At 38.4% G+C, this 16054-nt stretch overlaps 1 protein-coding gene across 1 annotated transcript in view; it reads right to left on the bottom strand.

Moving 5' to 3' along the window:
- Positions 1-5019: 5019 nt before the first annotated feature.
- PLPPR5 (phospholipid phosphatase related 5) overlaps positions 5020-16054 on the bottom strand; it is a gene marked incomplete at its 3' end in the record, with an annotated part of 43166 nt that continues 32131 nt past the window's right edge. Inside the window, exons 4-6 of the mRNA XM_082003175.1 lie at positions 15421-15597; positions 13649-13768; positions 5020-5052 (exon numbers count right to left, since the gene is read on the bottom strand). Of these exons, the coding sequence (XP_081859301.1) occupies positions 5020-5052; positions 13649-13768; positions 15421-15597 (330 nt within the window). The remainder of the gene's footprint in view (positions 5053-13648; positions 13769-15420; positions 15598-16054) is intronic.

Genomic DNA, 16054 nt, shown 5'->3' with positions numbered 1-16054 from the left:
GTGCAAAGAACTTGGTTTTAGAGACTAAAACTCTTTACCAGGGTTTCTACTGAAGCTCCCATCTTAGAGGATGGATTCAGTAATTTCACAGTTGGAGATTACCATTGTGCCCATTCGTAATCACTTTCAGAGCACAAGAGCAGTCCTCTGTACCAGTCCACTAATGAAGCCGCTAGCAGGTGCATAACTTAGAGATGATTATTGTGCTGATGTGATCACTTCAGGAAGCTGGCTGCCACATGCTGTTCTGGCTGTAGTCACCAGGGGAAGATATTACAACAGTAGAGCTCCTCCGGGGAACAAAAAGGCTTAGGACTTGTCCACACAGGGGACAATTCAGGATGGTTTATTTGAATTAGCTAGAGATCTGCTGTGGATTAGTTAGAATCATATAAAACCTCTGGGTGTATACATTTATTCAGAATTAAATTGTCCAATTCAATTAGATTAAGTTACTTCCAAATGTTTTACACAGCTAGTGATAACAGCAGAAGACATGTAAGCATATCTGAAATAGCCTGCCAATGAACACAGCCACTCTCCCCTTATGCCTCATGAATATCACATCTCACAGCACAATGTAGTATCCAGAGCTGACAACCGGAATGGAAAAAATTGAGTTCAAGGACACGACAGGCAGAGAACTGGATGTCACCATCATCTTCAGAAGAAAAGCAGTTGGAGAGCCTGGGCACTAACCGGTTATATTGATTCCGGCTAGACTGATCATCAAACATGCCTGGATCATGATAACATTTTAGGTAAATGGGAGCTAAGCATCTCTGAAGCATGCCTTAATGACAGCTATCTTATCACCAACTTGTCTGGATGGTGTTCATCAAACACTGGCAACAGGTTTCGTACAGGATATGCTGTGCTTCCTAGGATTTCTACACAGAGAGAACAAGCTCCATTACTGAGCACGGAACCAAGTACCTAATCCTCTGTGTTGGAAGTGGACTGGGGCTTCATGATGAGGCAAATATAGGCAGTTTAGTATCAAAAGCAAACCTATTAGAATCATATCTTGGCATAGCAACTCAGCAAGCGCTGAGGAAACAACCAGGCTTATCACCCAGTCACATTAGGTTTTCCAATTCCCACCCTGACAGGAGTATTTCAGGGCTGTTCACAGTTTCCTCCTCCCAGAACATCAGGTCAAGCCTGGAAACGCTAAGGAGTTTTTTCAGCCATTCTCACACAGGATAGGATGACAAAAAGGCAACACTGTGTTTTAGTGGAAAGTCTCTGGTGGCCAATAGCAAGAGTAAAGCTTACACAACCCTAGGCATGCAGCTGAGGTTCAAGTGGGCAGAAGGGCTGTGAAGTTTTCCTTTACTTTCCTTTGTGGAAGTCCCTGAAAACCAAGTGCCCTAGAAAGTGGAGGAGAAGGCCAAAAGCTGAAGCCATGATAGGCACCCATTCATTTGGCTTTCCACTTGTCCAAGTGAGAACCGAGCAGCTGCTGGCTCCAGCTGCAGTCATGCTCATAGTACACTTTCGGGTGAGGGCATGGTATCTTGCCTGATCTGTCCAGTTTCCCACAGGTACTTGAGGGCAGATGGAAAGTGCTGGTGTACAGCAGGGAAGTCTGGTGTGTTGGGGTAGAGTCAGCTGTCAGAGGCAGACCTGGTGAAAATACTCTTGGTGTGCTTGGAGGGAAGTGCTGCAGGGCTGAGAGGTCTGGAGGTCTGCTTGCCCTTCCGCCTGCAAATGCTCCTGGGTGTCCCCAAGGCCAAGGCTACGCAGATGGCCAGGGATGTATGTGATCAAAACAGATTTAGGTTATCTGTTCCTAAAATGTTGTGCACTCTGCTTTCTGCATGGCAAGCCTCAGAAGTACCAAAATTAGACTTCAGAGGAGTATAAAAAGCTTCCTGCTAACGTAATGTGCAAATGGACTGTTGCACTCACTGTGATCTTGGCCAGCAACAACATTAGAAGGCAACAGCAAACAGCAAAGAAAACTGCAGCTGAAAAATACCAACAATATCCTCTTTTAATACATATTGTTAAAACGAACATTTTTAAAAGCTGAAGAGATGTGAGCCCAGATGCTATCGCCGTATGTCTTACGCAGTTCATGATTACAAACAAACAGCAGAATACATATAAGTGAATCTAAAATCATATGGATACAAGCCCAGCTGGTGTCCCCATATGCCTTATGAATTCCATTTTTAGGAACACAGCAGCATATAGTATTAAAGATGCTTCTTAAACATCTCATTTATAAATAGAGTGGAGCTGTTCCACCGAAGTACATACAGAAAAGGTAACACAAGAATCATAAAACGAGCTGCATTCAAAATCACCGAAATGGTTCAACCACAGCATTTTCCTTAGGAATCACTTTGCACCAGAATATCATCTGATTGAGGGATGATGCTCGTTTGTCATAGGCTCCTTATTGGGATTTTTTAAAAAGCAACCACCAAAAAGCCATTTTAGTCAGAAATGCCAACTTACTTTTGTTTTGGCAAGCCATTCCTACTGAAAGCGCTTTCAAGTCCAGAATGGAAGAGCGAAGGCTCAAGCTCCAGGGCAGCAGAGAGGTACAGGTGTGGGAGAGGTAAATTCTTGCCACTTCTGAAAATCAATCAAAGTAGGGTCTGGAGCTTGGCCGGTCCACATCCTGGGGAAAAATCCTTCACCAACAGGCTGTGGACTCTTCTGCAGCACAGCTCTTCCTCTCTTGCTTTTCAATTTCACCAGAACCACCTCTAAGGGAAGGTAGTTAACTGTGGGGATTCCTGGTTAATTGTGAAAATATATCACAAAATGCAGTTGACTTAAAATCATACTTTCATTATATGTACACTATCAACCAAAATATATCTAGAGTAGGTATCTAAAAAAAATACAATACATATGAATGAAAAATTATTTTATTTAAAAATACATTATACAGCAGAGTGTCTCTCTTTTTGTTTTCTCACTGCTGGTTCACAGAGATAATATGATAAATTTAACCCAAATATTCGACTGGGAAAGATCCTGAGAGAAAGAGACCAGTTACAAGCTGATGATATACAGTACACTGAAAAAGAGTCATCTCTTTTAACATAAAAGAATCTCTTGGTAATCTTATAAATCAGATATAAAAAACGCAGGTTTGCTACCATGCAAAAATGAGTGAAGATTTCATTCAAATCTGCACACAGAGAAATCATTAGTACCTTGGACCCTAAATAGCTAGACTAAGAGAAAGGTTAAGTGTGCCTAACATGGCGACACAAACTTTGGACCTACTACTATTTTGTAAACACAGTTGATAACCTAATAAAGGTGGATTTTCAATCACCTAAGTAATGTTCTTGTAGCTAAGGGCTCTATTCTAGGACTCTTCTCCCCCCTGATGTATTTCTTTATTCTCCAATTCTCAGCTTAGCACGACTTCATGAGATATGCTCTATTGCACTCAAAGATGACTTGGCCTTGCCCTGTTTGTCAAGCACTATTTAGGTAGTTGTAGTTTAGTGAAAGCAGAGGTTAGAGTAAAAAGTAGGTGTCACCTGGATGACTATGCGGGAATGCATTAAAATTCATCATAGAAAATATATACCTGATTATACAGTCTTATGTTTCAAACATCTTCTGACAATGATTAATGCACAGGAAATATACTGAATTACGGAAAATTTAAGGCCTATAATGTTCAACAGCCTGCACTGAACACTACTGCTCTCAATAGTGCCCACAGTACTAGCGTTGTATTAGTTGTTACCAGAAGAACAAAAAACTTTCTGGCAGATGTTAAGAGCATCGTCAGCATCTACAATATTCAGATCCATTTGGTGCTCAATTTTTACAGGACAACTTCACTACTGTCTTTTGAAGGGGAGGCTCAATTTGATTATTCACAGCGATAATAGAGCTATGATAGCATTGCTGTTGAGGAAAAATCGATTTGTCAACACCGCACAGATTGACAGTGGATTTTTTTTGCAAGAATATGGCCCTGAAACACAGACAGAGATAGAAAGAGTTTTAGAGAGAAAGTCTGCCTGTCCTGGTCACTGAGGCTGAAGAAAATTAATGAAGCCATCGTGTTTTTTCCATGAGTGCTCCAACATAAAAACAGAGTAGAAACTCATATGCACTTTTCTCACTAAGCCAGTGACCCTCCTCTTATCTTAGCACCCATTCTCCCAGCATAACAACAGAGTGTACAACAAAAACAAGAAGATGCAGGCTTCCTTGAATAATTTGTTTAAATGATTTATGAATAGCACAGCTTCCCATCAGATATGCTGAGCTAAGAATGGAGCCCTTAACCTTTCATGGGATATCATTAGTAATAAAGAATATATGAATGATCAAACTTTCTATATTATTTTCATTTCTTTTAACCTAGATACATATATATCATCCAAGACATTCAAGAACTACAAAACAACAATTCAACTACAATTATGTCAGGAAAATATCCAAATAAATAAACTTTTCATTATGATACAATACTTATTACAGTAAAAATTGGCATTTTTTTTTCCTCTTCAAAAGCAGAAGCACCAGTCTTACATATAATGTACTGTTTGAATGATATCTTACATGGAATACAGCGTAATACAATGTGCAAACAGCATTTTCATACAGAAGGTAATATTTGTCTAGTTTTTATACACTGAAATCGCCTCAAATGGAAACAAGTTCATGCTGAATTAAAAATGTAGATTTTAAAAATCAAAGTCAAATCAAAATATGATGTACTGTTGGAATAGGTACATGAACCATTAAAAACAATGAGAAGTCAAAATAGAGGGTATTGTCAGATAAATATAATTAGTGTTCAGTTTGTCCCATTCCATCAAAAAGTAAACAGTTAATATTTTTGCTAGAAAGTAAAGCGACGTTCTAATATTTAAGAATTCTTCAAAATGTTGGTATCATTTTATTGACGTAAAAATCAAGTCAGAAATAGGACTTCTAAAAATTTCTTATTTTTGATACACTGATTGTGTGTGGGCTGTGAAAAGAGATGAAGTCCAATGGAGTGAATATACATCAGCATCAACATCATGTGACTTCTGCAAAGGCCGTGATGTGGTTCTACGAGTTAAAGGAAAGACAAACAGATAAAAACCCAGAAACCACACAGATAGGTATCAGTCGCCATTGTGAACATTTTTGCCTCTTGTGCTTTAGGGCCAGCCTTATGCTTGGAGACTATTGCAGGATGATGTAAGTAAAACTGGCTTTCACTGCAGTGCTCTCACTCACTCCCATAGCAATTCTTTGTTAACTGCTGGAAGACTGGATATGTAAGTGTGCTGAACAAAGTAATTAGATGCGATGGTTCTACAATATTTTAGTTTTAGATGGGGTTTTTAAGATGAAGTAACAATGTGAATAATTGGATTAGCTGTACTCTTACTGCTACCTTATTCACAATTTAAAGCAAAATTCCTAGAAATGAAAATGACAGTTTCTGACAGATTATTCTATTTTGGTGTTAATACAATTTCAGTGTTGCATTTTTTAAAAGATTAATTGCTCTCCATGAGCTCAACGGCACAGAATCAAGTAGCGAAATGCTACAACAAAATTGCATTCAGCAGTTGATCTCATATTCAAAATTTATTTTTCAGAATCACTACAGTGTGCTCTTCACTTGCAATGTTATTGTCCTCCTTCCTTCAACGGGACGATTCTTACGAACACGAAGCTGTGTATCAGAATATGAATATACTGTGTGTGACTCCATACAGTATAACTGCAGCATCCCAAAGAGCTTTGCTACTTTTTCATGCTCTAACCTAAGCAAGTACCTCTGCAAATATTTGGTAGGTGAAGACTCAACTGCACAGTGATGGGCAGGATCCAAAGGAACTGTACATTCTCATTAGGCACACAGTACCCTTGACTGCCATCATTTTCTACATGTGTAAAATTAATAAAGAGAATCTTGATGTTAAGCCACGTCTTTGTTCCCCAGCACAAAAGTGCAGAGAGGGAAATAATACCACGCAAAGCACTGCAGATTTCTTCCATCACCTCCCCTCCTGGAGCAGACCGATGTCAGAAGAGAGGAGGTGTAAGTTGAAAAGGAGGGAGAATGTAGATAACTCATGGAGAGTGGGATAGATCTCCCACTTTTTGCTTTGTTCAAAGTCCTTCATAAAGTCCCTTATCACACACCATAGAAAGTGCTGGAGAGAAGCAGTGGCCACCACAGAAGTTTGTATTTCTGTTCTTTAAACTGTCTGGCTATTTGTCTATCAGGGGAGGCAGGCAGGGATCTCTGATTTTCACATTACAGAAAGGAATTTAGAAGTACCCTGAGTGGGAGCACAGGACAGCTCTCCTGTCTCATGCCTCTTATTCCCCGCTCACCAAACAAGGCTAGCAGCTTTGCTCCCTCTCTCACTATGCCATAACTGTACCATGTCCAGGAGAAGAAGGTCTCTTCCCCCTCCCCTATAATAGGCTTTTTAGCTCTAGCAACGTTCTTGCTCTATTTTTATGACAGCTTTCATAAGAGAACACCAACAAATTGTAAGCATCTGTGTACATTCTTCTCCAAAATAGAATGAATATATTTTAAATAAATAACAATGATTAAAGCATAGCCTGCAAATTTTTTAGAAAGCATTAGGAAAAAAAAGAATCAGTGTGCAACTTTCTGTGAAAATGTTTTCAGTGAAAAACATTAGCAAATGTCATTGTTTCCAGATTTTGATTCTGCAGAGGAAAAGAAAAATTAGAGTTCCTAATTAGAAAACAAAACATTAACATTTCAAAGCATTTTAGTTGGTTGACCATCTTTGCTTTCAGTACAGGAAAGAAGATACATTGGGCAATCTCAATCCTCAATGACTCTAGAGTTGCTCTGAGGCTCTTATGACATTTTCTTCACAGTATTTTATTTTTTCTTAGATAGATCTGAAAATTATGCTGTCAAATTAAACTAGCATCCGTCTAAAATCATTCACTTGGTTGATAACTAAGATGGCTTAAAAATGAGGAATTAGATGAAAAAAAAATCCTTGTTATTTATTTTAATAATTTCTTTCAAGTCCTGATACATGCTCTCTCTTTCTCCAAGTGACACACATTTGTGTCTGATGCAGACAACCAAATGCTCTTTCATGTGGCATTAATTCAGAACTGGATAACTGATACTTAAGAAAGGAGAATGTGGTTCACACTCCTGCCAGCTCTACTTCCAAAATGAGCAGGTCACCATCCTTGGAAGAACATGCAGAGCATGGGATATAACACAGAATGAAATTCCCCTTCCCCAATAAACTCTCAGACAGAACTGCTAAGCTACCGATCGCGGAGCTATTGATTTGGACCCTAGTGAAGATAGTGAAGACTTGTCAATTAATTTCCAACAGACTCAGCAGGGTGATGCATAACTAGGTCAAAATTAATCACTTGCTGATGGCAAGAACCACTGATACAGATTCATGCAACTGTCTGTGTATTCATGCTTTTTCAAATGTATTCAGTCTCAGGCAGAACCACAAATAAGCCTTGCTGAGACTTTTTACAGAAAAAAACCCAAACAAACAGCATGTCTCTTGAATAACTGCATTTCAACTCTCTTACTATGCTCTTTTACTTCTGCTTAGATTTACTGTGACAAAGTTCAGTGTGAGATACTAACCACTGTCAGCAAACAGATTCATGCAGATGCAGGAGACAAGTAGAAAACCATGCACAAGACCTCAGCTTCTCCAACTCCATGGGAAATTATTTTCCCTACAGTACTCAAAAGAATTAGACTATGCTGAGGGTCTGCTCAACAGCAGCAGTTTCACAGACAGGCATGCCAGCTTTTGTATTATTCATTCTAAATTGGCAGTATCAGCCTGGTGTCAGCACCACATGGACAAAGCATGCTTCATAACCGTGCTCTCACACCGCTAACAGAAAAATGAAAGCTAAAGGCTAGGCCTTGAGTGCAGGTTTCTGGGGGGAAACAATCCATACCTGTGTATCTTCTGTTAAGATTTTAATTTCTGTTGGTAAGTGATTCTATAATGTTAAAGCATTGAAAAAAAATCCATTACAATTTTTTTGTGGTTTGCAGTTTTCATTATATAGACTAAATATTTTTTACCTGAATTTTTTTTGTTCTGCTTTCATGAATACCATTAGAAATATTCAAAAATAGTCATCATCCTAAGCCAGATTTTTCCATTTTTGAAAACAGGAATTTGAAAAATTGTTTGTAGTCCTTCACACAGTGGAGTTTGTTAAAAGAAATAGAAAAATACTACTGTAGTAGTTCAGGCAAATGATAATTTATCATATAGTAACAATAATGTTATCATACCATTCTCTGGGTCAGCAAAATGTATTTTATGGTTTTACTAGATGGATCACATTTTTAGATAAAAGAATGAGTTCAGGTGAAATTCTCCATTTAAAACATTGCAGACCTGCACAGAACGCTGCCGCCACACTGCATATGCCTTTGCTTCAATTCCACGCACACTCATGTGCGCTTTTGCGCACATGCGTTTATTGCCTTATATGAAGATGTTCAAGGTGGTCCATTCCCAATATCCAGGAGAAGAACCTAAATATGCATGCTTTGAGGGAGTTTCGTTGCAAAGGATCTTCTTGATTGTTACTAATACCTTGACCCTGTAACACCTACAACATGTATATTTGATGAGGTCACACTGAATATATTGTTCCATTTCCTATGTTTAAGTATTATTTTATTTGAACATTAGATGTGGTTATCACAGTTTGCATTCAAGCAGAAATAATTCTTGTACAACCCCCCAGAAGAAGATTTAAGCAGAAGACTAGGACATGAATGCAAATTCAAATGCTTGACATTGAAACAAAACTGTTTATGGTCTTCTATAAGCTGCCTCTCCTGGGTATGTGTTTCTGTGTGTGAAACAATGTTGTATTATATCTCCTTTAACACACCATATTATTAAGAGAGAACCGTTATGACAACAGAAATACGAAAACCTGCCTATAAGCTAATGTAAGCACATGGGCTCTAGTCAAGCCCTCCTGGAGACACATACATATGTACTAAAACACTGTATGGATACCTACCTACACTTTTGGAAATGAAGCACAACAGTATTTGGATACTTCTCATCTAAAATATTCTTAAGCAACAGAAATAGACAGAAACCCTCTCCCCCATTTGCCCATAGAATGATGAGCTAAAACATCTTTGTGTTTTGCTTTTAGCATGTAACCTCAGTGATAAGCTATCAGTGTCCCTGGAGAGCCCCAGGGACCAGACCAGACTCCCTAGGCCACGCTGCGTGCACGTAAGCGCACATAGCAATGAAAGACTTCTTAGTACCAAAATACTTAAGACGAAGGAAAAAGCAGTAACACTGAGAATTAAAATTAAAAATACCCTTTTCTGACACTGTGAAGAAGCTGTTCTACATCTTGTGAATAATCAAGATGGAGTAAAGAGAAAAAACATTATGCCTTAAAAACTGAAGGGGAAAGCTTCCTCAGTCTTAAAATACTACCAGAATCCAGTGCAATATCTATACTAACTATTGCTAAGATCTTTTATCACCACCATTGCCTTTGGAACATACGCAGTAGAACAAGAATTATAGTGTCAAACTCAACAACATCTTTGAGACAATTAACCGTGATAATCACTAGCAATTGGTATGACAGGAAACAAGAATGAGAGTGGAATTCCAAATACTTATCACCATTAGAACTTAGAAATGGCTGAGACACAGAGAGACCCAAAACTATCTGGTTTTAGCTCACAGCCATGCTGGACAGTCAGTCCTATGGACGGAGTATAAGAAACCTCATTGTAACAAGGAACAGTGACTGTGTTTGGGAACATGGTTTGGGCACTGTTGACAAGAAGTAGCATTATGAAGGAATGCTGGGCAGAGACTTTGGGGATAAATGCAGCTTAGCCGTCAGGCAGAGCACTGCAAAGAACCCGCTGTGCAAATATGTAATATTGAACAACTACAGAAAGCACTGATGATCAGACACAGTAATCATCTCATACCACAGGAGATGAACCATAGTGCCTCTCCCAACCCAACACTTCCTTCTAAAACTTACCTCAGTATTCTATCTACTGCCTCAATTAGTCCTAAAATGCTTCATGTTCCCTTTGTATTTGATTTTTCCAAAGCTAGAATACTTATTTTTTAAAAAAAACAAAAAGGCTAGGAGAGTCAGCAGCTACTACAAGACATGTGCCAGCCCTCTGTAAGCCCTGGCCAATTTCACAGAATCACTGAATCATTAAGGTTGGAGAAGACCTTTAAGATCATCAAGTCCAACCATCCACTCAACACCACGATGTGACTTTAGCATGAAATAATGTCAGTCTCCCCTGAAACAGAAAAAATAGTTTGTGACTGCACTGGATGAAGCTGAACTTTAAACTCCTCCAGGTACCACCCATAACATCCCTATTTCCCAGTAATTCTTGCAAAAGAACAGGAGTCTCTAACCTTGGCTGTGGTAGGAAGAAATCCTCTTTTCTTTAGGAGAGTGCCAGCTAACTGAAACACAAATCGTCTTGTAAGAGATGAAGAGGGTCAAAGACAGGAGAGAAAAAGCAGCAGATGTGTGAGTGATGAGGTTTCTTGGCTTTCATTCTTTTCATTAATTCTGAGGACGAATGTAGTTAAGGTGAAAGCAATAAGTCTGAATTGCTGAGCCAGCTCTGGCAAGGATTCTTCAAGGAGACACTCTGCAGCTACAGCTTGAGTGCATTAGAAGTGGGTACCTGTGCAGAACAACTTAATCATCTGCATGCACCACAATTAAACAGAAGTGTCATGCAAACAGTGACCTACCCTTGTCATTAACCAGCAGCGGCTCAATTCAGAATATTACAAGAACACATGTTCCTACTTAAGTGCACTTCAAATGTAGCTCTTGACCTCCACCAGAACTCAGACAATGGCAGCACGGAGAGCGTGCCAAGAGCATTTGTTCTCCAGCAGGAAAAAGCACTGGAATAGCAAGTAGCAGATCTGGAAACACAAAAATAAAGTGCTTCCAGGTCTGTGTGATGCACCATGTGCTTATTCATTTACAGGTGAATTTAAAAAAATTGCAACGAGTGAGGTCCCATCTGGTAGGCATCTCTAATGAAGTCATTCTTTAAGACAACATCTTTGAGTTGCGTTGCTTCATGCTAGCACTGCCTTAGTCCATGATAACTTCAGCCAGTCAGGGTTTGTGCTACCCTTAGTAGCTAATTTCTGACAGTAAGCTGTCTCTAATACTGGCACAGGAGCTTGCAGACTGACAATAAAGAAAAACAGATTTAAAATAAGCCAAATGTAAATGTATGTGCATTCAGAATATGGAACTGGAACAGCCCTAACTGAAATGTAGTGAAAAGTAACTTGCACGTGGCTGAAGTAGGCAAAGACAAGTAGCACACAAGTTATTTAGCACCCGTCTCTCTCCAGAGGAGAACAAAGGATGTAAAATAAGAAGGGAGTTAAAAAACAAAGGCCAAGCTAATAAATCTTGTTGGTAGTTAATTGAGATGGCTCAATTTAGACCTTAGTTCCACATAAGTATTATTCTTGGTGTCTTTTATTTAACAGGGTCTGGCTTCTGTCTTTCCAAAGCATTAGTCTAAACATTGAAGAAAAAAAAAAAGGAAAAAATCTACAAAAACTCAACACCTAAAGCTCTCACATGTAAGTAACTTTTTCACCAATTATTTGCTAATTCAAATTTAAACTTTCTGAGAGTAGAAGCAGAAGAAAGCATTTCCCAATAAATAGCAAAGTCTCCACATTATCATCCTGCCATCTCATCCTCTCTGTCTGGAAAAGAGAAAGACTTTGCAACATAGACGAAGATGAACCCATACACTGAGATCACACCAAGAGTAACACTGTATGGACAGTCCCCAATTTATTTGTCTAGAGAGGAGTTCCATGACAGCAAACAGCTACCCTTTACTGACATAGGAATATGGGTTCAGAAGGAAAGAAGCTCATCCATATAAGAGTCCTGGGCAGTTCACAAATGGTAGAGGTCATCCTCAAGCAGAGAAAACATTACTCCTGCCACACTCTTCCATAGCTTTCCCCACAATATCTCAATCTTGCCTGGGCCAAGTCTCAGGAAAAGAACATTGTTCATCATGAGTGGGAGGGTGTCAAATCAGGTAGAAACATTAAGTTGAGGTCTTCATTCCCAGAAAAAAAATTAAAATTTCAACAGCTGGAGAATATACATTTATTACCTAGAACGGCTTTTGAGCTGCAGAAATGTCTTCCTTTGCCGTAGAGCCTAGCACATAAATAAGACACGCTCTTATTAATGTGGTATGTCCTAGGCCAAGTGACATCTTGTTTTGTTTTGACATTTTACAGGAAGTTTACTGAATGGATTATTTTGAAGATACACATTCATCATCTAAATGCTTGTTCAAGCAAATGAGACTCTGGCCTCCTTATGACAAGAAATCAGCCGAAGTAGGTTAGACACATTTGGTTCAAAAAGGCACGTTAGATCATTCTGAGAAGAAATCTTTCTCTTCAACAAAAGGAATAACAAACTCAAGGATGGCAGCAATTCTTACTAAAGGACAATTTCCACCACCTCCAAGTGACTTAGACTGGGAAGTGGTTAAAAATATTTCTTCTTATGTTTAATATGAAACAATATCAGGAGTAATTTGGATTTAAAAGAATGCTATCACTGTAGAAATGTTTACTATCTTCTAACATGTCCATGACACAAGGGATTTTAACAAATAATGACAGATAGTCATTAGAAAAAGTAAAATGGCTTTCAAACTTTGTATTAGTAGTTCAAATGTTCCCACTGGTAAAAAATGCCTAAAATGTTTTCTGTATTTGGCTATGTTACCTATTTCAGTGCTTGCTTGCTCGTAACATTGTTCAGACATAATCTTATTTAACACTCTGTGTACATAGTACAACATTACCTTCAAAAATGATAAATTTTTTATTACAGGAAACTAAAATTTTAAACACGTTATGACACTTACTCATGAAAAAAGTATTGGCATACCCAGGGGAATATCACTAGCATGTCCTAGTCCAAAATCCCATTTGCTTTGGCAAGTGATCATGGCCTTTATGCAGTTACTGTATGACCCATGTTACTCTATTATTATCATCACATTCATTAAGTTGTTTGCCCTGCTAGCACAGGCATCAGATCCCCAGCGTTTCCAAGTGAGTGCCATCCTTGGGGCTAGCATGTGTCTGATGAGAAAAGCCCCACAGCTGATCCATGCTCTACACTAGCCTGAAGACATAACCCGAAAAAATAGGATAAATGCCACTCATACCTGAATTGCATAACCCCTTGGGCGCAGGAGTTAGATTTTCTTTCTAAGCACTTCAAACTCTCTGGATTCTCAGGCAAAGTGTTAATCAAACTTACTTGAGTAACACAAGGAAAAAGGGCCTCAGATCTACTCAGCCTGGCTCCATGGACTTAGCAGTGGCTACAGCAGTAAACAGGACTGATTTGTAGCTGTTGTTCTTGGAGATGACATGAAGAATCTCCCAAGGAGTGTCTGAATTAATTCTTCCCTTGTTTCTCCTTCATTGCTATGTCTCCTTACTTTAAATCCAATTACCTTGTCAAGACAGTTTGGGATCATCCTTCCAGGAAAGCTAAGTTTTATTTAATTGTTTTTAAAAAAGTCTGACATTACCTTTTCTAATGGGCTTTCTACTCGGGGTATGCTGATCATGGGCATCTGGGCCAGATTATCCATATGAGAATGTTCATGTTCTGGCTGACGTCCTCTGAAGTTATTTACCACACAAACAACCTAAAAGGGTTTAGAAGATAAACAGAATAGCTAAGGAACAACTCATTTTTTAAGCTTTGATCCTGACATCCACAATTAGACAGAACTGACACCAGCTTTAGTCACAGCTTACAGTAGAAATGCAGAATGTGAAGTTCATGTTTTACAGAAAATCCTTAATTAATATTTCAAGACAAAAGATTTTGAACCAATGTATTGTTACATGCATCATCTGAGAACTAAAAAAGCCTCTTATCTAAAAGCAAATCCATTACTGAAACTGAATAATAGAATATCAATTATTAGCAATGTCATGAATAGATGCCCAGAGCACATGCAGCAGAATATGGCAATAACCTTAAATTCCTATGAAGGCCAGTACCATCTAAGTTTTGACCAGCAAAGACTTTCTTAAATGCAGAGTGAGAAAGGGAGAACAAGAAGGCAAGGATCATCCCCAAGTTTGAACTAAATTCCAAACATGCTCAGGGCAGCAGTGACTCTCACACAGGGACTTAGGAATGTGATATATACCTGTTTGTTATTGTTTCTGCTGCACGGCTAAGTGTCTGAATTAGTAATGTTTGCCCATTATATTTTCTTCAAAACACAACTAAATTTGACGTCATGCTACTCCAAAGGAGTTTATGCAATATACATCACAAAATACAAAAAAAAGTGCTGGGACAGATTTCTTTGCTATCCTGTTCTCTTTTATGACTTTAAGGGCACAAACAGAATGGAAAAACTTCTTAAAAATGAACAACCAAATATAACTCCTGGACACCTTGGGTGGAAGGGAACATTTGAAAGTGCAAGCAGGTATATTTTAAAGGAGACCTACACCTGCCCTCACATTTCTCAAAGGAGTGAAAACATCCACCTCAGCCATCCCTGTGGCGTTCTCAGACAAGCCAAGTCTTCAGATCCAAGATCTTGAGATCAAGACCTTGAGATCCAAGAATCAAGCTCAAAAGTGTTTTCATGGGGAAAAAATTCAAAGGTGTATTTAGTACTATTGCAAGCTGCCAGGCAGACAAACTTGCGGGCAGTAAACAGCAGTGACTATTCTATGCCATAGTCTTGCACTGAAGTTATCAGTGAAGGTTATTAATAGATTAGCAGTAGCTTTCTGACACAGACATTAATCATTGTGAACTGTGACATAATTATTTGGTTTTGGAACACAGTTCCAGAAAAGGAAAAGGCTAAACAAGGATTTTTTTTGATACAGAATATCATAAAATTTCAATGTAAACCTGAATTGGCATGAAAGAAATTAAATAGGGTTACTTTGAAGCTGGAAAAGAAATGCTACTTACTCTCTCATCGCTGTAAGTATCACTATACTGAATTTCATACTTCATACATGAGATCATAACTAGATGTTATTCTAAAGGATATGCACTTGCTTAAAGTGGGGCTTGATGCAAAAATTGTTGGTTGAAATGCTACAACCTGGCATATAAGTCAGTCAAAATAGATCATCTGATCAGTCCTTTCTTGACTTCACATTTCTGACTGTAAAACTAAGGAAAATTATTTAAAAAATAAAATTTAGAAACAACTCTTGTCTTTCAGTTATCTGAAAAGTCAAGGCTACCAATATTTTATGAGATACAAAGTTATACACTGATTTTTTTCAAACAGAAGTGACACAGATATACACTTACCAAAAATACTGCTATAGATATTCCAATTATAAATCCTGCTATTACATCTGACCAGTGATTTCGATACTCTGCTACTCTGTTGATTCCAGTAAGGAAAGCCAAGCACATTAAGCCCAAACACAGAACAGGTTTTGCAAGCCTTGTTCCTTTGGCTTTTACTGTGTTGGTGATATACATCTGAAAATAAGAAAAGAAGAAAGTATAAGACTGATGAATATCTCCCACTTACTGTTGAATATAATCTCTACAAGTTTTTTGAGTAGACTATGTGTATTTAGCTTTTTTTTTCTTTTTTTGGTAAAAAAAAAAAGAAAGTAAAGCACTAGATAAAGTCATCACACCTTTCTCGTAGGGATATAGAAAAAGAATTAGACCACAGAGCAAAATTACATTTTATGCGATACTGAAAAGCCCCCAAAAGAACAGGCAAATTACACAATCCCATCCTATTACTCCCAGTCTGGGTATTTATTTATGCAGAGAGGTAAAGAGACTGATTTTTCACTGCACAGTGTTGACAATAATAGAAAAAGATCTTTACCCTGGAAGGGGCTACCATCAAGGCCTGGTTTTTATTAGCAAATGCCTTTCTTCCTCATAGACAACTTCTCCATGTGATTAATTAGAGATTTGT

Source organism: Phaethon aethereus (genome assembly GCF_964289735.1).
Source record: "Phaethon aethereus genome assembly, chromosome: 8".
Classification (NCBI taxonomy): domain Eukaryota; kingdom Metazoa; phylum Chordata; class Aves; order Phaethontiformes; family Phaethontidae; genus Phaethon; species Phaethon aethereus.
Note: the sequence above shows the minus strand (reverse complement) of the source record. Positions and strands in the feature narration are given on the sequence as shown.